At 42.7% G+C, this 21966-nt stretch overlaps 1 protein-coding gene across 1 annotated transcript in view; it reads right to left on the bottom strand.

The window, feature by feature from the left end:
• The window catches only part of SPOCK1 (SPARC (osteonectin), cwcv and kazal like domains proteoglycan 1), a 487914-nt gene extending 468264 nt beyond the window's left edge, over positions 1-19650 (bottom strand). Inside the window, exon 1 of the mRNA XM_044454370.1 lies at positions 19483-19650. Coding sequence (XP_044310305.1) covers positions 19483-19650 — 168 coding nt within the window. The remainder of the gene's footprint in view (positions 1-19482) is intronic.
• Positions 19651-21966: the final 2316 nt, after the last annotated feature.

The raw sequence follows: 21966 nt of genomic DNA, 5'->3' as shown, positions 1-21966 counted from the left end.
AATATATCTGCACTTAACTATAGAATGTATACATCCCTCTGCGCAACACAAGTTCACTGTCATGGGGTCAAGTGATGTATTAAGGAAAGGGTAAGAGCGATGATTTTAAGATATAGGAAGAGTATGAAATATATAAAGATATAAGTCTTGCCAAGTTGGCAGACCATGTTTTGCCTAATCATATAATGATGCATCATTTAGAAGAATTTGTACCTTTGGCCATTAGGAAAGCAGAAACGAACAGAAAATTTAACTTGCTAATGCTTGTAAGAAATGCAGAAAAGCAGCTGGATCAAAGGCAAATTGACCTTATGGGTTAAATCCAACTGTATCTACTAGCAAGGTGGGTAGCCCCCAGAGAGATAAGGAGATGGGAGAGTGCCACACAGAGGAAGGGAAAGGGAGGCCTGGCTTCAGAGCAGACGTCTGCCATATAACACTGGATATATTCCACAGTGATCAAGAACAACCAATCATGAGATGTCTAAAATAATAAAGAACTGCCAACTGAGAGAGGCAAATGACACGCTTGTGTGAAGAAAACAACAAAACAACAACTGCAAAGCTAACAAAAACTGCCAGACAGGAAACGTTTTCATAGCACAATACCATATGCTTCTGGGTTAAGGTATATGATGATGACCACTCATTAGCCAGCTGTTAAGTTTCTGCATCTGTTTTCCTGAAGGCACCCCTAACACAGAACAAATAATTCTGAAATAATACATTAGAAAACCAAGTGAAGTAAAGAATGGGAAAATTCCATGCCTTTTGACAGAGAAAGGATGATAAAGTTCCTACCAATTAAAAACAAAGGACTGCAAGAAAAGCCATGCTGGATCAGACCCAAGGTCCATCTAGGCCAGCACTCTGTATGCATGGGGCAAACCAGCTGCCCACCGGATCCCTCCCGCAGGAGGGGTGCAAGACCTCCTCCTGCTCAAGCTCCCCAGCAACTGGTACATGCAGGCAGGCCTGTCCAATCCCTTCTTAAAGCCATCCAGACCGGTGGTCATCACCACTTCCCATTGCAGCAAATTCTATATTTTAACTAGAAACAATGCTCCTCATGTAAAATAGTGCTGCTCATGTAAAATATTATTACTGCTCAGCTGCCTTGAAAATTCAGTGAAATGCAATACTGATAGAACTAATCAGCACTGGACAGTTCCTTATACTTGCTACTAGAAATTGACTGCCGCTTTTGAAAGAAGACGCATGGCAGAGAGGCCACTTTTGTATTTGAAGGCCACAAATCCAACAGTTGTTTTTGACAAGGTGGAGAAGCAGCACCAGGCAGTAAGGCTGCAGAGCATGTTCCAGAATGTATTCATTTGCAAATTGCAGATCAGAGCCTCATGCATCCTATGAGCGCCTGCAAAACCAGGAACACCCTTGCAGGTGCTAGCAGGGGGCAGCTGTGGGGCAATTATGGAGTGCAGCTGGAAGCCCCAGAGCACTGCTTCACTGAACTAGCACTCCTGGCCACAGCAACACAAGCTGTGCTGCAGGCCACCAGCACTGCCTAGCCTGCCAGCCTGGGTCTAGCCTGTCCCTGATTCCATCCTTGTCTCCAGCCTGAGCCTTCTCTACCAGGTGCCTGAACCCAACTTCCTTGACTTACTCCTAAACATGACTGTTTTCTAAGTACATGACCTCTGAACTGCACTCTTGGACCGTGTGCTTGCTTGAACCTTGCTGTCTTATTGGCTCTTGACCTTGAACTGTTCCAGGACATGCCTCTTTGCCCTGGCCTGCTAAACCTGCTGCAGGCCTCCACCCAACATCTGCACCTTGGTTCCAGGATCCCGTCCATGCCCACCCTGGACCTTAGGAAATAACCTAAACTGGGTGACTCCATACTCTCCTTAAAAATGTGTGCTTATTCCTGGACTTCATCCAGAATAATTCAAGGTCAGAGGCTATCTAACAGTAAACTGCTAGTGTTTATGTGTCCATAATGACTTGACAGAACTGCACAGGTATTCTATATAGAGCTTTGGAAAGAAAGGTAGAAGATTGCTTTGTAGAATCATTGTCCTTCTAAGTTATTTGTTCCTGAACGTCAAGTTTTCCAAATCGGGTTCTCAACAACTGCAGCTCTAAAATAGTAGCAGTGAGTCACGCTCTGATATGAGTATACGACTGCAATTAAATGCAACTGCATTATGAATGCCAACATACAATTCATAAAAGCAGTTCAAGCAGAGTGGAGACAGATGCTAGACAGAAACTACTCTATCTACATCCATAAGCAGGATGGATTGATTTGTGTGGTTTTCTACCTTTCCTGCTGAAATGTTTCAGTCTTGTGACAGATAGAAATAAGCAGAACTATCCCTGTGGGGTTTTGAATTTACAGACAGGGAAAGGAGTAAGCCAATCTTTAACAAATACTTCAAGCTGGAATATCACCCAGAAGGTACAACAACAAATACTCATACAACAGGCCTGAACTCATACTCTCACAATTAATTCATTTGCATTATTCCAGCATGAACTATTTTGGGTTTAAAAAATAAAGGGTTTCCATTTCCCAGTGTGAACTACCCAAGAACAAGAAGGAACCTGGCTAGAATTATATGAGGTTAATCTCATGCTGAGCAAAATGAAAATTCTTTTCTGAACTTTATATGTTTATGCAAAATGAAAGCAATATACAAATGGAAGATTTATAGTGAAAATGTTTGAAGGAAATTTGTTTGTTCAATATTGTGCACCACAAAGATGGAAATAAATTCCACTTGTATACTACAAAGATACAGGACAGTGGCAAACATTTATTTCCCACTAATTTATTGGGGGGGAAAACCCTTAAATTGATGAATCCACTCTATTGAGACACTATTTAACACACTTTAGAAGACTTTATTGCACATAAAATGTAAAAGTACAGCTTGTGATCAAGCTGCATTCAAGAATCAGAAAGAACCATTTGCGCTTTTGCATTAATGACGGGTTGTAGCCACAATCCACCTTCAATGAGAGGAAGGGCTGTGCTCCTGGAAGGTTATCCCATCTGATTTTTGGAAATAACCCGTTTACACCAAAGCATAAATGGTTCAGCATTGGTTCTCTGAATCATTTTTAGGGTCCTAGTTGAGCTACCCTGGGAAAGAGGAGCAGAGAAGTTCAACTTCTAGGAAAAAAATAAACATTAGTCGGAACCCAAACACATACATGGGTGACCAACAGACTAAAACAAGCTTTCCAGTGGCCTACCAGATGCTTCAGCAAGCTATTTATCAAACTAATCATCAGTTACCACAGAGAGAAAGCAGACCATATTTAACTTGGTGGGCTGAAAGCTGCGCAACACAGATTTTAAAATGCATTTCAACGTAATTATCACGTACAAGTATATTTCATATAAAATTACTGATGAAATCAACTACTGTCCTTCAATCAAAGGGGGTAAACCTGTGTTGGACTTACCTTGAAAGTCACCAAATAGCATGATAAGCACAACAGAGAGCAAAAAGCTCAGCTAGGTCCTCTGTGACCAATTAAATAAAAAGCAGCAAATGAGGAAAGAATAAGGATGAACAAAATATCGGGCTGAAACGTCAGTGATTATTGCACTTACAAGTGACCAGAAAAGTCTTGCAGTTAAAATATTGAGCTAATATTCAGGTTCAATACATGATCCCAATTTAAGGGAGGAAATGGTCCTAATCAAGCAAGTGTGCCTTACAGAGGCAGTACCACTGCTAAGGCACTTTCAGCTCTGGGCCATCAGTTCAAGGTGGAGAGACTGCTGCAGCTCAGTTATAGAGCACATGCTTTGCATGAAGAATGCCTCAAATTAAAGTTCTACCATCTTCTACACACACACACACACACACACACACACACACACACACCTGGTAGCAAGCCTGAGAAACTACTGAAACACTGGAGAACTAGTGCCTGTTAAAGTGGATAATCAAGAACTGCTGAAGTGAGCAGATCAATAGTTGACTCCAGTGAAGGCATTCCCGTCTAGCAGAGGCATCTCAGCTGCCATTAGTGTAGAAATAATAATACATACTGTTTGAAATCTATAGGACTGAAGGTAATGTTTTTGGTTCAAGCATCACCATGATTTAATTTATGAGAATGGCCCTAGCCTTCCACCAGGTTCAAATTCTTACCCCATTTCCAGTATAGCTCCATTGGAAATTTCTGCTTCTATGTTACCTAAACCCCCAGCTATGGTTAACTTAAACTATAGTTAGTGAAAACAAGGCAGCTTCATAAACTATGGTTTCAAGTTTGTTTGTTTGTTTGTTTATTTATTTATTAAAACATTTTTATGCCGCCCCATTCATGGGCGGCTTACAACAATAAATTAAAAACAAGTTGGCTTGTGTCCAATAGCCATGTTTAAGATTAACCACAAATGATTTAGGTTTAGAATGCACAGCAAACTATACTAAATTTAGCTCATGAGGAGCCTACACTCGTCCTCGTAGCAAGAAATTAACACAAGTTAAAGAATAATACAACTTGAGAAATATTAAATTATTTCTTCCCTGGGGTGAAAAGTAATGCATTTCTATGTAAAGTACATGAAATAGTTTCAGAAAAGGACACTGTTGGAAAGCGCATTCACCATGAGAATAAATGCCAACATGTCTGGACAATTTTCATGAGCCACACCAGAGGAGGTGACAAGCAATGCACCCATAAGGCTGCAGGCATAGTACAACTCTACAACAGCAATAACCGAGAGTGTCTGCCTGTCTGCCACTGGCATAGCACCAGTCCTTGAAACCTCAGTTCCTGAAGCTGGTGTACCTCTCAGGGGGACACTAGGAGTAGGCCCGTAGGCTCACTTTTTGATGCATTGATTAACTGTGATACATGTCAATGTGGCCATTGGTTTGAAGCTTACAGGGATGCAGTACTGCCTTCAGACACTAGAAGATTTCCTTAGGCATCATGTAGCTCTGCAGCTGATACAGTTTACAGCCAAGAGGCAGCATGCCAAGAGGCAGCCACCCCTAATGCCCCGCTGTGGGAAGTCAGGTGGGCAGGTTCCTTCCTCAGAAGGCTCCAGTGCAGCATGCTTGGCTGTGCCTAGAGGTACTACCCAGCTTGGCTTCACTTCAACAGGACCAAGCATGAGGTGCCCTACTCTGTATAACTTTGCTTGGAGGTGTGGCTGTACAAATCCAAAAGGTATTTCCAATCTGTACAAACCCAGCTCCATATCCTGGTAGTACTGAAATGAAGCAGGAAGAAGTTGGATAAATATGCACTGAATAAAGTCTAAAATAATCACATCTGGAAAGGGAAAACAAAGCTTCACAGAAAATGTTATTCTAAATTTCATTTTGTTATTATCCTGCATTTTCTTATCTTTACAAAACATCATCTTTCCTATGTTTTATTATTATCATAGCTACTTCAAAGTGTTTGCATACCACAGTGAATCAACTTTGCACAGCTTCTCTGAAATCAAAGAGACAATATATTACATCTTGGCACACAGGAGAACTAGAAAAATAATAGAATTCCTCTACAGGTCAGGATGTTCAAAGTATAATAGGTTTGGAAAAGCCAGATATCACATGGGACAGCCAAGTTATAAATTTCTGGTAACACAGGAATGATTTGTGCACTTCTATTGACAAAAGCAGAAATTTGTTCTAAAATTGTTTGCAAAAACAATAGACAAAGAGTGCCAGTATTGTTTAATTTGTGATGCTTGTCAGAAACTCAAATGTTTCATAGAACAAATTCACACAGTGGTCTAACAAGCATTTGCAAAGAATTAGTCTGTCATTATTTTATTCATAAAAAGTATTATTTGTAAGTGTACTACCCCTCAAAAAAATCTACCCACACTCTAAGAATTCACACATTTGAACAAGAGAATGTTGTCCCCGTGGACATTTTTAAACACAAAAGTCACACACTACACTGCTCCCATTATCAAGGGTATTTTACATACATAAGTCTTGTCATAAGCTATCCCAATTGCTATGACCCTGGCCTGAACGAATATATAATTTAAAAAATTAAAGTGATCACCAACCTGAGCAAATCAGCTACATCACCCAAATACCAGCGTATCATTTACTGTGAGAAGCAGCAAGTATGAGCACCGTGTTTATTGGGGAAAGTAACAGCAACAACTTCCACACGGCAGTGATGCTTGTTCTGCAATGCCTTAAAGTAAGGACTGGCAACCCAGCCGTGTTTATGGCCCTAGTAGTTCATGGAACATAGAAAACAGAAATTACCCACACATGACAATTACAGGTCATTTTCAGTAAAATTGTGTCGAAGTTTTGAATGCTGTTTAAATGCTGTTTGTAAAGCTGTTGTAGTGTTGGTCATCTGTAGGATCCAGACACATTAAGACTATTGTGGGAAGCAAACTAAACTACCCACGCCTTGAAGGATGAGTGATAGACACAGCTACCTGAAAAGGAGCACATTTTTAAGAAAAGTAGTCATAAAATAAAATCGAGTACATGCCAACTTTTTCCAAATCTATATTTATCAAGGGAAATGTTTTCTACAGTAGGCTGCAACATAAAATTTCCAAATCCAACATCTAACATAGGACAGAAGGATGGAAAATTATATGAAACTTGCTATATAATTGCTAAAAATATAGAAATGGAGTGGGCAACTAGTGGTCTTCCAAATGTTTTGGCTTACAATTAGCAAAAACTACAACTACCAAAGTAACTTTTGGTATTTAACTCACAGTTTGGAGTAAATGGACACATAATTTAAGAATTATCTATGTCAATAAACTTGGGCTGTGTTTACACTGGCCCCTATGAATATTCTAGCAAAATACCATGTTGGAGAAAAACTTCAACGATAGTTTTCAATTGAAACTTTATTGTCCTTGTAATTTAAGAAACTTAAGCAACCATGTTTTACCTTACAGTAATTTTTCTCAGGATAATAGGGAAGAACTGGTTATGCTATTATAATTTAATTTACTTGGTAGAGTCAATTTGTTTCATGCATCTTTTTTACCACCTTGTCGTTAATGAAAATGCTACTAAAACATTTGTTGCAGTTAACCTGAAAGTCTGGTTAGTGTGTTTTGATTGCCCCAGATAGCTGCCTTCCTTTCTCTGCGACTATGGACATATGCAGAGAGAACGAAAGAGAGAGAGAGAATTCCCAATCTGGCCATGAAATGTAACAGATTTGGGCCCGTAACTCCTGCCATTCTACACCACTGGCTATGCTGGATGTTGGCTGTTGAGGACCAAAGCATGTGGAGGGATGCAGGCTGCTCATCCCCCCCACCCCCCCATACACACACAATCAAATGAGCATCCAGCTCCTTTACTTTGGGCACAAGAAACTATTTCTTAGGGGAGGAAATAGTACCAAAGAACAGCATTTTTCTCTCTGACAGGCATGGACAAGGAAGAGGACTGGTAGTTAATCCAATCTATAATATTTATAGCACAGTCCTAAGCATATTTACTCAGAAGCCAGAATACGGCTTACTCCCAGGAAGGAGGATATAGTGTTAGTTCGGTATAAAGGAAAGTCTGCAATCATACACATGCTTACTAAGATGTAAGTTCCATTTAATTTGGTGTGGTTTGCTTCTAACTGGGCATATATAAGATTGTATTGCAAGCTCAGAGGACTCATTTAAGTCACCTGCACCTATTTAATGAGAATGATTTTCTGCCATGACTGATTAGAAACCAAAGAGCAGGAGTGACAAACAGATGATGGATCAACTGAACCAAGTAGCCTCCCTGCCAAACCCTCCACTGAACAATCCAGGTAATTGTTTTAACTGTAAGCTGCCCTTTGAATTGTAGCATTGTTCAAATAAGTAATCTGTGTGTGTGTGTTTGTGTGTGTGTGTGTGTGTGTGTGTGTGTGTGAGAGAGAGAGAGAGAGAGAGAGAGAGAGATTTTTTTATTGAAAAGTTGCTGAGTTAACCAAAAAGTGACATGTTGAGAAGAAAACAGAAGTCAAAGCACATTGTTTAAATTGGCAGGTTTATATAACTTCAAGAAAGTGGCGTGTATGCATGAGTAAGGAGAATAGATCCATGCTAGGTATGCAAGGTTCACCTTGAAGCTCAGGGGAAATGACATGCTTAGGTACACATTTCAACTACAGAAATGTATCGTTAGCATATTTATATAATACAGAAAACAGCACCCTCATTTTGATTTTAAAATTAAGTAATCATAATTCTAAAACTGACCAGCACTGCAAGTAGAGTCGTGATCCCAGCATGTCTTTCTGCTACTGGAGGCACTCCCTATGCAGAATTTTTTGCCAGCCAGCCTCCAGGCCACTGCCCATGCTGTTCAGGAGGAGCACTCACCCTCCAGGCAAATTTGGGGGTTTGGGGGGTGATAGGGGGGTTGCAGAGAGACACAGAAACAGCTGAAGGCAGCCTCTACGTTTTCCCAACAGAACTGTTCCACTGAACTCAAAAGCCTCCCAGTGAGGGAAGAAAACCTTTAACCTTGGTACGTCAATCTTTAATGAAGCCAGGCATATGCAAAATTCACATTTCTTGAACCGAAGCAATGTTTTGTTGTGACCATATACTGTTGGCACTGCCCCTAAGAGAGGCTATATCCATCCTATTGACTGGATGGCTCTGCACTGGTCCCTTGGTTCTTTCCTGGCTTTACTTTTGGGTTCTCACCTGAACTTTCTCCCTCCCATGAAAAGCAAGCTTCTGTACATCACCACTACCCCCACCACCATTCATTACATTTCTGTACCACCCACAGCTGAAAGTCTTTGGACAGTTTAGATCATCAAGTCACTCATCCAGATTTCAGCCAGGCCTGACTCTGCTTAGCTTCCTTGTAGGACTGAAAGCAGTCTACCCTGTAGGCATTCTCTAACTGCGCCTTTCCTCCTTTGTATGTTTTAATCTAGCATGGTTGAGGTATCCACTGAAAACTTACTCTTTTTTTTAACTTGAGCTTTCCTTTAGCCACAAGCTATCTCTGAATCAATTTCCAACATGGTTCTACTCTGTATTTATTGAACTCTTCAGCAAACTGTTTCAGAATTTGTTCAAATAAGAAATGGCAACGAAATACAACCAAACCACGGAAGAGGACAGCCAGTGGAGATGGCCTTGAAATTCTTGCAATGAATATTATACTAGGCAGTATCAAGCAGCCTTTTAACTCCTGGCCTGGATCCTAGCATAAGAAAAATATTTCAAGGCCACCACAGAAGCTTCATTCCTGACCAAGGATCTGATCTACATTTCTCACACAGGAATCAAGCACTGCAGTGGCAACACCGCATTATGTCTTTCTTCTTGTATGGGGACAGAGCAGAATTATTATTATTATTATTATTATTATTATTATTATTATTATTAACATTTCTATGCCGCCCCTTGCTGAAACCTCGGGGCGGCTTACAACACGATAAAATACATTGAAATACAATAGCACATAATAAATTACCATTAAATACAAAAATACAAAAAATACATTGATTTACAAATATAAGATTAAAATTATCAGTATAAATTAAGTAAATAAAAATATAGGAGGAGAAAGAGAAGGAAGAAGAAGTTGCCCTGGCCAGATCATATGTTTTAACAATTAAAATGATGTTTAAATAAAAAGGTCTTTACCTGGCGCGGAAAAACCCGTAACGACGGTGCCAGGCGGACCTCTTTGGGGAGTGAATTCCATATTAAGTCTCAGGGAGGCACTTTGGGCAATTAATGTGTCATGTTCTCTTAGGACCACCAGAGTTGCTGAGAACAATGTTGCTCACAGGCAACATCCTGCTTATTTAATGTTTGAGATTTCACCAATCTAAGAACGAGTCACCATTCAAGTGCGTCTTGGCCAAGATAAAATTTGTCCCTCAACCCTTTTATACCACGAAGGCACATATCTTGCACGTAAAGGCTGAGTTTCACCTTTTATTCCATATTACAATTCACCAAAGTAGAGAGTTTCTTTTGTACCTCAACATGAAGAAATAGCAAGATCCCAGCATCATTGTATTTCTCTGTAGCTTGAGTATTTTCAGTATCTACAATCCACATCTGGGAAACTATCTATGGTTATTTCTTTTGAGATGAATCCAAACAAAAGATAGTAACAACATGGACACAATTTAATAGGAAATCAAGCATCCATGTCTGATAGAAGTTACCTTTAAAAAAAGAGTAAGAGCAAACATAAAAATAACATTGTCCAATTCTATAACTGCAGTTGCTCATAATTCAGTTACACATTTCTTTGTACAAAAGAAAGAGACCTGAAAACCACTGCAGTGAATATTTTCTGTTTCCAAACAGTCCTATATAAAAATACATTTGTTTTGCTTGTTAAGAACTTAGCAGAGGGACTGAAACCAAGCTATATACATATTTTCACTATCTATAGCTATGAGGTTGCCATCCTACTGCCTTAAAAGTCAATGGGAGGTCTACTACAAACTACAGCAGATGCAGGTTTTGTGCTTTCAGAGCTAACGGTTATTAAGGTTAAAAGCCATAATAAACTCCCTTTCCAGGCACATGTTTTGTATTAGATGAGCGTTATGAAGCAAATACCAGGCTAGCATTTTCCCTCTGAAGTATGTGAACGCATTGAACTAGATCGCAGCATTCGCCAGGTCTCCACAAAGTACTATTATCACCCAAACCATTCAGTCTTGCTCTAACTATGACACTTTTGGAACATATGCCTCACCAGTGATTCAGATAAGTTCAAACTGTCAATCTAATGAGGTGTAGGCATGTTTTAAACAAGAGCATTTTCACAATCTGTGCCAACATCCACAAGCAGCTTCTGCTGCTTTCACAGACGGCAACATCTAGACGCCAGGGTCCTCGGGCAGGGATTGCGAGAGCGGCCTGGGATTTGAAGCTGGAATGTGACTGCCCACAGACCGTATGTACTTAGGTCTCAGAGCCTTCTGCAGTTACAGGAGCGAGAAGAGGGATGCAGTACAGTCCTTTAGGCTGCATGGAAGCCTTTGGACCATCAGACCTGGTTTATATATTATGCACTGGCCACTGGCCTTTACCTGGCCGGACAGAACAGTGATGGATCCTTGTTCCAATGCAAGCCACTGACTTGATAGGCTTTCTCCTGGCACAGGGATAACTGAAAAGGCATCTTTCCTAGTGATACTTCTGATATGTTACTCATCTGATGTTCTTCAGATTGTATAGCTTCATTTGATCCCCAGGCTTTGTTTCTGAGATACAGCTGAGATATTAGTAACTCTCAATTGTTCCTTTTTCTTATCCCTGAATGCTGTGCACAGTGCTGTGCCTGTACAACTTGCCTGTACAACACAGGAAGAATTTCAGTGAAATGATGTACACTTACTTCTAGCAGAGTTTTGAGTCTTTTTTCCCACTGCATAGAAACACATGTGTACATCAGTAAGGCACTGCAGATTGGATTTCGGATCTGCGAGAGGAGGAAGGGCACTTACAGAGAATAATTCTGCCTGGGTTTTGGGGATCCTCTGCTGCCTCCTTAGCACAGCTCAGCCTGTTCAGCAGTCTTCTGATACACTGGTTGGGTTCACATGTTATGACATGCAACCCTGCATGGTTTCCATGGTGCAAGGTGTTTGGTCTGGATGTGCCTAACAGACAATTTAGTGGTTCCTACACCAGTGTTGTTTCCACCCTTCTCACTCAGCCCTCCCTGTTGGCACATATCCCATCAGCCACCACATCTGAAATTCAATCCTACGTTGGATGGTTGGAGAACATCCTGCAGGATCAGCCACTCTTTCCAGGGTACTCTGTGGTAGCACCACAGAAATCATGATGCCAAATTTGGACAGAGAAACCATAGTGACACATGAAAACCTTAGAATAAAAACCATGATAAGAAACAGCAGTATAAAAAGCATAAATACCATGCTGAAATCCCATAACAGGGTTAGACAAGATGACAGATCATCCTGCACAAGAAACCACTGTGGCTTATCATGTCATGCAAACCTGACCACTCTGTAGCATTTTCACTCTGTAGCATTGAAGACTGCTCTGAGAAGCAGTGGGGAGCATATCCAATAGCATAATTGATTCGGTTTAAATTTGGATAAACTCAATGCAACCCATTGCAAATAGTAATAATAATCTTGAGAGCCATGTGTACAATGACATAAAGACTGTTTTTGTAGTTTTTAAATCAATGTATTCATATTCACAGGTAATGTAAAAGTACAGATCTGTACTCAAGAACCTAAGCACTGTTAAGGCAAACTACATGTTCAGTTCCTGGAACAAAAATTAGACATATTCTTGCTTGAGTTTGAGTTTAGGAAGAGCAGAATACAAAGTCAGATGAACCCATGCTACTAAGAGAAATGGGACATGAAAAAATGCCAGATTTTGCATTCTTGGAAGACAAAAGGACTGTCTAAATATTTTCTTAGCTCCTGAGACAGACACAAGTTTTTCTTCTGTATTTTTCTTATTAAAATACATTGCTCCAAATTGTCTTATCAAATATTGATTTATGAGTGCAAATCAAACTGAAAAGTCTATTATCTCTCCTGCTAAAGAAATACAGTAGTATTCAATTCAATTTCCTGCTACAAATTATTTTCTCTTTTTAAGACAACCATGCTTCCTGGATTACTGACCACTGAACTGGGCTATTCAATGAAGTGTGCACTATATACCTGCAAAGAAAAAATAATGTTCTTTCAAAATATGGATAGGATCCATTCAGCTGAATGTAGGTAATGGATGAAATGATTTTGTTCTGCCCCACCAAAATTCACTGTGATCCAATGAGGGAAAGGACCACCACCCCGCCACTGCCCAACCACACACACGCTTGATTTTGAATGTCTCTGATCTGGTGTCTCAGTTTCACCTTCCCTTCACTAGATCTGAGGGATCCTCTGTATTCCATGACAAGTCCATGGACTCAACCAAATGAATTTAACAAAAATGTGGCCTTACCATGTTGAAGACCTTTGGTTTAGAAAGAAATGTACCAGAGTTTCTGGACATACAAGACCCATCTACCATCCAGAGCTCTTCAGTTTCGTAAGGTAGTACTTCTTGTTAGTATTCTAAAGACTTAGAACAGACTGAGAACTTCTAGGATGTTGATATGAACTGACTGAAGTTGACTGCATCCTGCAGGCCCAAAGGTTTCTAAGGCAGTGAGAGAGAGAGAGAGAGACAGGCCTCTCTATTTCAGATCTCCTGGGTTATCCTTGAAATGTTCCTGTTTAAAGCTACACTCCCAGCACTGGCTGACTCCCTTCATTCCAAGTTACAGAATATCTAATTCTTCAATGTCATTTAACACCAAGCTGAAGGAGTGCAAACAGTTCTGCAGTGACTTACAAAAAATACAAGTGAGAAGCTCCAAGGAAGTGTTTGACAACTGGGTTGACATCACTATGTGCAAACTGTTCTGTGTTTCCATTAGATGTTCTGTATGTTGTGCTTTTAAAATAAATGCATTCAATAGACATTGTGGGAAAAGATGTGTGGGAAACTTTGCCTGCTTTCTGCTATTGAACCGTGACCCTTGCAGTACTACTGCTGTAGTCTCTCACACTCACATTCACACACAGTCTTCCAAGGGACTCCACTTTAATAGGTCACATGCAGAGATGAAACAAAAATAAGTAACTTTTAACTGCTATCAGAGAAACATTTGTGCTTACAGAGTTTGGCTTATTTAATGGTTTATTTTGAAATATTCTTTTTATCATTTAATTCGCATTGAAAAGAAAGGGTAGTAACCTTGTGGACCCGAAGCTTTCACTGGTCCATACTATGTCCAAACATCCATCACCTTTGTTCCCACAACCCATATTAATTAGCTGCACCTCCACAATCACAGTTATGATTGAGACACTACGTGCTACGACCAGTACTAGATGCAGGTCTAACATTTTACAAATTCTCATATTGTTTGCTCTACTTCTGTTGGGTCATGTTATTAGAATTAATTATAGATTTAAGTTAATATTCTTAGCCTACTCTTCTCAGGACAGTTAAATATAACTATGCAATTAACCACTAACCAATCTCCAGCTGGAAGAAGTCATGCTGGTTTGTCCTGGGGTAGGCAGAGACACAGAATCCGGACAGTGCAGGGAATGAAAGAGGCAGCTATTCCTGGCCCACACTCCAGGGCTAGGATAGTGCCAACTCTTTAGATGAGGACTGTGATGGCTGCGAAATGGGGGGTGTGGGTACTGACACAGAGGAGGGTGACGCCACAGTCTCCAGGTGCTCAGACAGACCATGGGAACAGACAGGGTTTGGAGGTGAAGGGAGAGGACAACAGAGAGGAGGTAGAAAACCAATGCCGGATCCAGTCCCTGACCCTAAGGCAAGGCATCAGGTTGGAAGTGCAACCCAGTTAGAGTGCCTGCCTAGATCTGGGAGGCTGCCCCTTCTCCAGAGGGACCCAGCCAGAGGGGCGGAGACCAGGGTTACTGAAAAGGGGTGCTTTTCGAAGTAGTTTTTCATTTGAATTCAACAAATCACTTTGTTCATGGAGTTTTTTCATCTTTTTGTGGCTCTAGTTTGTTAGCTGTGAATTGGAAATAAAGCGCTGCCTTGCAAAGAGGCTGTCTGTTGTTTGCAATGAATAAGGGGAGACACAGCACCCAACAAATACACGTGTCTGCTCTAGGTGGTGCCTATGTTTCAGGAATTTACTTATTTACTTATTTAATTTACTTATTAATAGCATTTACTTATTTACTTATTTAATTTTATACCACCCAATAGCTCAGGCTCGCTGTGTGATAAACAAAAGTTAAAACTAAACAAAAATTAAAGAGGCCACTGAACAAAAATCAATTTAGAAGAGCAAAACCGTAGCAGCTATTGCTATTATGCAGAAGCACAGCAGCGGTACAAAATAAAATATGTAAACAAAATATGTATAAAACAGTTTAAAAGTTAGACTGATGGGAAAATAAAAGGTCTCCACCTAGTGCCAAACAGAATGGGAAGTAGGTGCCAGGTGTACCTCTTTGCAGAGCTCATTCCAGATCCAAGATGCCACAACCAAAAAGGCCCTCCTCCTCATAGCCACCCAGCTTGTGCAAAGGATTGTGTCAAGGCCCCATCACATCTCATAAGTCCCTTTGACTTTAGTATTTTAACAGGAAAAAATGTAATAGAGCTTCATACACCGAGATCTGAGTATCAGTAGTAAATTTCAAGAAATCATGAGTGTTTATCTGATACATAACATTTTAAGGCTTAGGACACAGAGTTTTCATAGACATACAGAACCCCAACCTTGGCAGATTATTCTCATGTCTTCTGAACAATAACCTTTTAACAAGATGATTGGTGATGTGTTTGTGAAATGCTCCTTCAAAGATAATAATCAAATAGAATTTAAAAAATATGCACTTCCCTTCAAAAAGGATGCTGCCTATTGGTGAACAATATTCTCTTGTTATATTGAGGAAAAACAGACCAGGAATGTTTGGGCCACCAGGCCCACTGAAATGGCCTGGAACTATTCAAAGTAATGCTTGTTTCAATGAACCTCATGTCATAACATTTTCCAGAAGATTATGCCTTTAGCACCTTTTACACTAAACGAAACATGGCTCAGACTAATCATCATAAATGGCCATCTTCTCTAAGTAGAGACTAATTAATCGAGCAAAATCACGATCGTTGAGCAAAGGAAGAGAATGTTAATGTTCTGTTGAATGCAAAAGTACTTTGGTGACCAAAGAATTCTCAGACCTACTGGAAAGAGAGCAGTTCTGCTATTTTTCAGCAAAACCTTATAGAAGAATGTCCACATATAGAACAATATGGAAACATACAGTTAATACTGTGATCCAACTATTTCTGTATAGCCACGGGGACTTTGGGTTCATGCTTCTCAATCAGTAGCCCACTCCCATGTGGCAGATTGCTTCTGAAAATAAAATGGCTTCTAAAAAGTAGTTTGTAACTTGCACAGGCTTCTATTGGGAAGCAAACACCACAGGCTGATGGCAGGCACGGGGAGTCAAGGCCAAAAATAAATATATGTATAGCACTTGATAGTATTTAACACTCTTCACATGCATTATCAACTTAATATTTAGAACAATTCTGTAAGGTAGGTCAATAGCATAATTAAACAAAAACAGTAGCATCGTCAGGGTAGCTTGCCTAAAGCATTCCCTGTGCCAGGTGCCACTTGCCAAGTCGCCCACCCAGCTGCACATTGTTGGGTCTGTCAAGCCAGGTAATGAGGGGAAGAACCACCCTCAAGGAGCCCAACAGCAGTCCCTGAGCTATTCAAGGTTGTTTCCCCTCCATCAAGCCATGCTGCCCAAGTCTAGACAATGCACCCACCCATGCCTGGGCAGGTGATTAGGCAAATAGCACCTGTCACATGCCGAGGTTTAAACAAGGCACTGTGGCTTATTTAATCCATGGAGATTATGTGAACCAGTCCAGTGGCTTAGCTTTCCAGGCCTGAATCAGAGACTTTCTGACTTTTGCTCACTAAAGCACACCAATACATAAACATGTTTTCCCCAGTCGCCAAATGTATAGTTTTTTTCTACAGCAGGGATGGGGAAGGAAAGAATCCCCCCTCCAGAGATAGTAATACAAGGAGATCCAGTTGGGCTGGAGCCCCAGCATTTTTATTTGGAACCCTGCATCTCTGGGATGGGCTCTGCCCCACCAACAGCCATCCACAGGCACTTGCTGAAATAAAGGTACAGGGACCCTTATGATCCCTGTAACATCCGACTCCCAGATGATCTGGCTTTTTGCCCATGCCTGCTTTACTATCCGCTGCCACACCCTTAGTCCCCTTTGCATGTGTTTTCCCCCCTGAAATCAAATGCCATCCTCTCCCCTGGCCATAAATCTGTTTGTTTGTTTTTGTACAAATAGCAGTATCCTTGGGAGACACAGTTCTCTGAAGACACACACACACAGAGAGAGATTATAGAGCTTATGTAATTAGTTTAAGGATTGTTTTGTTTTGTTTTGTTTCCCGTTCTATGGACCTCAGGTCTTTTCTTAGCACTTCCCCTGGTGGTACCTAAGACACTGCAACCACCATCAGACTCAGCCGGCGCAGTTGATCACAACGAACGTTCTGGGTTACAGTTTAACCACTTATGGGGACCCACCCACTCCCCAGCCCTGCCAAATGCTGCAGATTGGTCTAGAACCATCAGCGCTCACTTACTACAAACCCTTGTCTATTTACACATGCAGGCCTTATCTCTACTTCCAAAATAGCTACTTCAAAATCTTGGCTATGCCAACTAACCCTGAGATACAATTACAGTTCAGTCTGCTAAAATTGCGCTGGAAATAGAGTTCCTAGGAACTAGAAAGTTTCATCAAGCCTCTCCACCTGTCTACTCATCGCTGGCAATACAAATTGTTTCAAGGCAAGCAAGGAGGGAAGGGCAGATGAGAATAATGTAGGAGGTAGGGATGTGGCATTTAGGGGATAGGTGGGGTAGAAACTATTGTGGACTCGTTTGTAAGGCTCATGGGCAATCACAATGATTGTGGGAAGAATGGCTCCTAGTTGCAATATTATGTATCTTCTCCACCATGTGTGGCAGGATGCACATATTTATTACTAAGCTCTTAATGATGGTTGCCAAATTTGAATCTATAAACACAGCTATCCCTTTGTCATGCATGCTAATTCCTGAATATCAAACTGCTGCTCCTGTTTAATTTCATGACATTAGAAGTTTCATTTGTTTATAAAATCTTTTAAGGACCAAAAGGGTCTAGGACAGTCAGCAGCCCACAGCCTAACCAAGGCACACAAAGCCTATGTAACTTCCCAGAACTTCAAATATCAATTAGATGCAAATATTGCAGCTATTTAAATATTGGACAAAGGACACTCCAAAATCAAGTTTTAAAGTTTCCCTAAGTGCCAGTATTTAGCTACAGAGTTTATATTTCATTGCATGTTTGAACTTACAAGAAGGACCTTTGGAATCTACATGGTCCCATGGGCATGGTCTGAAGACATGTGGGTCTGCCACCTTACTGAAGTTAAGCAGGTCTGGATGTGGTCAGTGCCTGAATGGAAGGCCACCTGGGAAGTAGACATAGACACCTGGAGTTCCACAATGGAAGAAAGGTGGGATATCTATGTGATAAAAGAAATGGAAAAATCCACAGCAGTGGCAGAACACCAAGCCCGTGAATCTAATCCAGTTTTCTAGGCTCCTCAGTCTAGTCTCAGTCCAGTCATAGCCAAGTTGCTTTCTCTGAGCTCACAAGAGATGCAAAAAGTTAAAACGGCAGAGCAATAACGCTGGGGAGCAGGGCCAATCTCACTTCCACCTGGCCATCCAACAATGTTCTGAGCTACAGCATTCTTTTACTCAGTCATTTTTGCTCTGCTGAATTCTTAATGCTGCTCTTGAGATCCAGTGGGCTTATCAGCAAGATTCCCATTGACTTCTGATCACATGGATCAATCCCTCTTCAGTCAAAACCACCCAGACCCCCTACTTGACATGGGACAGAGAATTCTGTGAACTAAAAATAGTATCAGTGGAAATTGAATTCTGACTCTGTTCAACTAGAAAACAACTTATCAGTCATGTATAGATTGCAAAAATTATAGACAAGTAAATTTCATTTGATTTTAACAGTCAGGGCTCCTCTCACCTCCCTTACAGCCAAACATGCTGCTGGAAAAGTGGAGCATAGACTTATTGCTGTGTATCCCCTTGTCGTTACAGTACTTCATGATGACCACGTCTTCCAAACATCTTCCTACAGTCGACCTGGTACAATGCCTTTGTTATACCAACTGCACAAAGCAACAGGATCTGTAATGACTTACCACAGTATTATTTCTAGGCATTTCAAAGAGATTCTGTTAAGATTCTCAAGTATCTAGCCTTATTCATAGTATTATGCCTCCTATGGATGCTGGGATGTTTTCCTCCACTGAGAAACCATTCCAAGTCTTAATTTTCCCTAAAGTTTTACTTAAGAAATAGAGTTTTTTTTCTCCCACCATACTGAACACGGAGGAGCTGTAGCACAACCTCTGGAGTTTAAGCATATCCAAAAGTATTCCTGAATGCTTAACATGCCAAGTCTGAAAAATAGGGACACCCTAGCAAAGGTGTCTCAGAAGCAGAACGAAGACAACAGCATCCCTTGTGTTATGCCACATGCGCATAACAGCAAGCTTCACTGTTTACCACCTTGTGGTATTGTGAGTAAACAGCTTGTGTATGTGCACGAGGTTCTCAGTGGGTTGCATTTCACAGTCGCTCATCTCTTGCACAACAGACACACAAAGTTCTCTGGAAGTTATTCCCCGGAGGAAATCAGCAGACCAAAGAAGGCGAACCCCCAAGCAAACAGGCACGAAGATGGAAATACAGCAGACATTACAGGGCGAGCCTGCTCCTTCCCATACTAAAGCAGCATCCCCTTGCATGGACGTGGCTGTCATCACCCCAATAAGGTTGAGAAAACACCTAAGAAGCGGCTGGGGAGAAAAATAAAGGAGTACTTACATCTCTGAACTTGTTCCAATATTTATCTTTGTCATACTGGGAAACAGTGCTCAGCCATTTGTCATTGTCCAAGAAATTGCCATTGTTGCTGCTGCCAGTGGTGATTTCCAGATGCCTTCCTTCCACTTGCAGAAAGCACCAAACAACTACGGCCAATATCCTAGGCATCTGCAAAGGGAGAGGGAGAGGGAGGGGGAGAAAGCAGGAAGAGCAGACAGGATTTAAGGCGAGCAGGGTACCGAGGTGCGCTCGGAGACCTGTCTCGGGTCGTCAGGCCGTCCAGAACAGACGAGTGCTCCCAGCAGAGCTCGCTTAATGACAAGGGGAGGGTCGGACTGGCTTCAGCCCGGATTCGGGGCTCTCCAGCCCGGCGCCACCTCGACACGCGCTTCCCGCGGCACCGGGCGTCGAGGGCAGCCCGGCGAGGGAAAGGGAACTGCACACCCGGCAGCCGCCTCGCAGGGAAGGGAGCTCCCGGGAAAGTTTGAGGGGCAGCGGCGGGATTGCGCCTCACCGCGCGGACGGGGAAGGGGGGCTGCAGGGGCCCCCGGCAAGCCGCTCCTGCTCCCCCGCCCGGAAAAGCCCTTCGCAGCCGCCCCGCCAGTCGGGAGCGGAACGGGGCTCAGGCGGAGGCGGCGAGGACGCCCGCCCGCAAGTTTGCCTGCCACGGATGATCCGCGCCCACTCACCTTCGGCCGGAGGGCTGCGCCGCCGTGGGCGCCCACGCCAGCCCCTCAGCCGCCTCCGCGCCGCCGCCGGGGTTGGGGTCGCAGCGAAGCACCGGGAGCCGCGCTCACGCTTCGCCCAGCCGCTTTGTGTGTGCGCTAGTGGAAGCGGGCTGCGTGTCTGGGCGCGTTCCCCACGGCACCGCGCGAATCCTCGAAATCTGGCGCCACCCGCTGGCCGAGCGCTGCAGCGCCGCTGCTGGCGAAGAAAACAGGCCGGCTCCTTCCGGGCTCTCCCTGAGCCAATTTCGGCCAAGTTGCAGCCGCAGCGCTCTTCCCGTGCAAGAGCGCCGGCTTGGTCGCTGCGCGCATCCTCGACAACACGGTAACTTTGCTTACCCCTAGTGGGCAGCTGTGGTGCCAGAGGCAGTGCCGTGAGCTGGCCCACCAGGGCTGGAGCCCGGAATCTTCCATTTGGAGCCCCAGATCTCACCATTCTCCTGTCCAGGTACGGTGCCCTGATCGTCCCCGCTGCATCTGATCCCCCTGAATCAGCTGGCTTTTTGCTCTCATGCGGTTCACCTCCTGCCACTCTCCCTTGGGTGTTTCTGCCTGAGGTACCCCCGCAATCAAGCTGCCCCACCCCTGGCCGTATGCCCCTTTTTACAAGTAAAGGTGTCCTTTGGAGGCAGGGTGCTTTATGGACACACACAGAAAAACGTTAGAGTATATGTGACTTTGCACGTGTAAACATTTGTCCCGTAGGATTGCAAGCAAGATCTTTGCAGGACTTAGCAGCACCCCTAAATGTTTCCTACTTTGGGAACAGGTTCTTACACCTTGGCTCGTCGTTGTTAGTTGCGAAGTAGTGTCCGACCCATCGCGACCCCATAGACAACGTTCCTCCAGGCCTTCCTGTCCTCCACCATCCCCCGGAGTCCACTTAAGCTCACACCAACTGCTTCAGTGACTCCATCTAGCCGCCTCATCCTCTGCCGTCCCCTTCTTCTTTTGCAGTCAATTGTTCCCAGCATTAGGCTCTTCTCCAGGGAGTCCTTCCTTCTCATTAGGTGGCCAAAGCATTTGAGTTTCATCTTCAGGATCTGGCCTTCTAAAGAGCAGTCAGGGTTGATCTCCTCTAGGACTAACTGGTTTGATCACCTTGTGGTCCAAGGGACTTGCAGGAAACTTCTCTAGCACCACAATTTAAAGGCCTCAATTCTTTGGCACTCAGCCTTCCTTATGGTCCAGCTTTCTAAAAAAAAAAAAGCACAGGGGAGCAGCTTCCAGGATCTAGGGTGTACGAAACAAAATGGCATGGTTGCCAGAACTTGTGCAGTAGAAGCTCATAAGTGTGTCCAGCACAGGTGCATTAGCGATGCCAGCTGCTGAGATCAGCTGCTGCGGAGCATGACCTGTGATTTCCCTACCAACCCCAGAATCAGGCTATGGGAAACAGCTGTGGGAGTTGCTCATATACCTGCTTTTCTTTATGGTCCTATCCAATTGCCTGCTCTGGATCTCACTCAGGTATCAAAAGTTTTTCAGATTTAAAAAGTTGCCAGTCTGTATATGTTTCAAGGAAGGCAAACACTAAGCGTAAGCAGGGACATTCCATGGGTGCTTTCAAACAGGATGCGCACGGCAGCAATAATTCAGGAGCCTGCAAGCACCTCCCTTGTTGACATCTACCTTGTATGAGAAATTCTTTCTCAGGCTATATTAATGGAAGCTTCGTGTCCGGTTCCACTGCAGTCTCTGCAGTTCAGAGCACACTTGGGGGCGAATCCAGCATCTGCTGTCCCCAAAAGGAAGGGAT

The sequence above is a fragment of the Varanus komodoensis genome, unplaced genomic scaffold, assembly GCF_004798865.1.
Source record: "Varanus komodoensis strain SLA01 unplaced genomic scaffold, ASM479886v1 scaffold7_3, whole genome shotgun sequence".
NCBI lineage: Eukaryota > Metazoa > Chordata > Lepidosauria > Squamata > Varanidae > Varanus > Varanus komodoensis.
The sequence above is the reverse complement of the archived record's forward strand: the minus strand, read 5'-3'. Positions and strand labels throughout refer to the sequence as shown.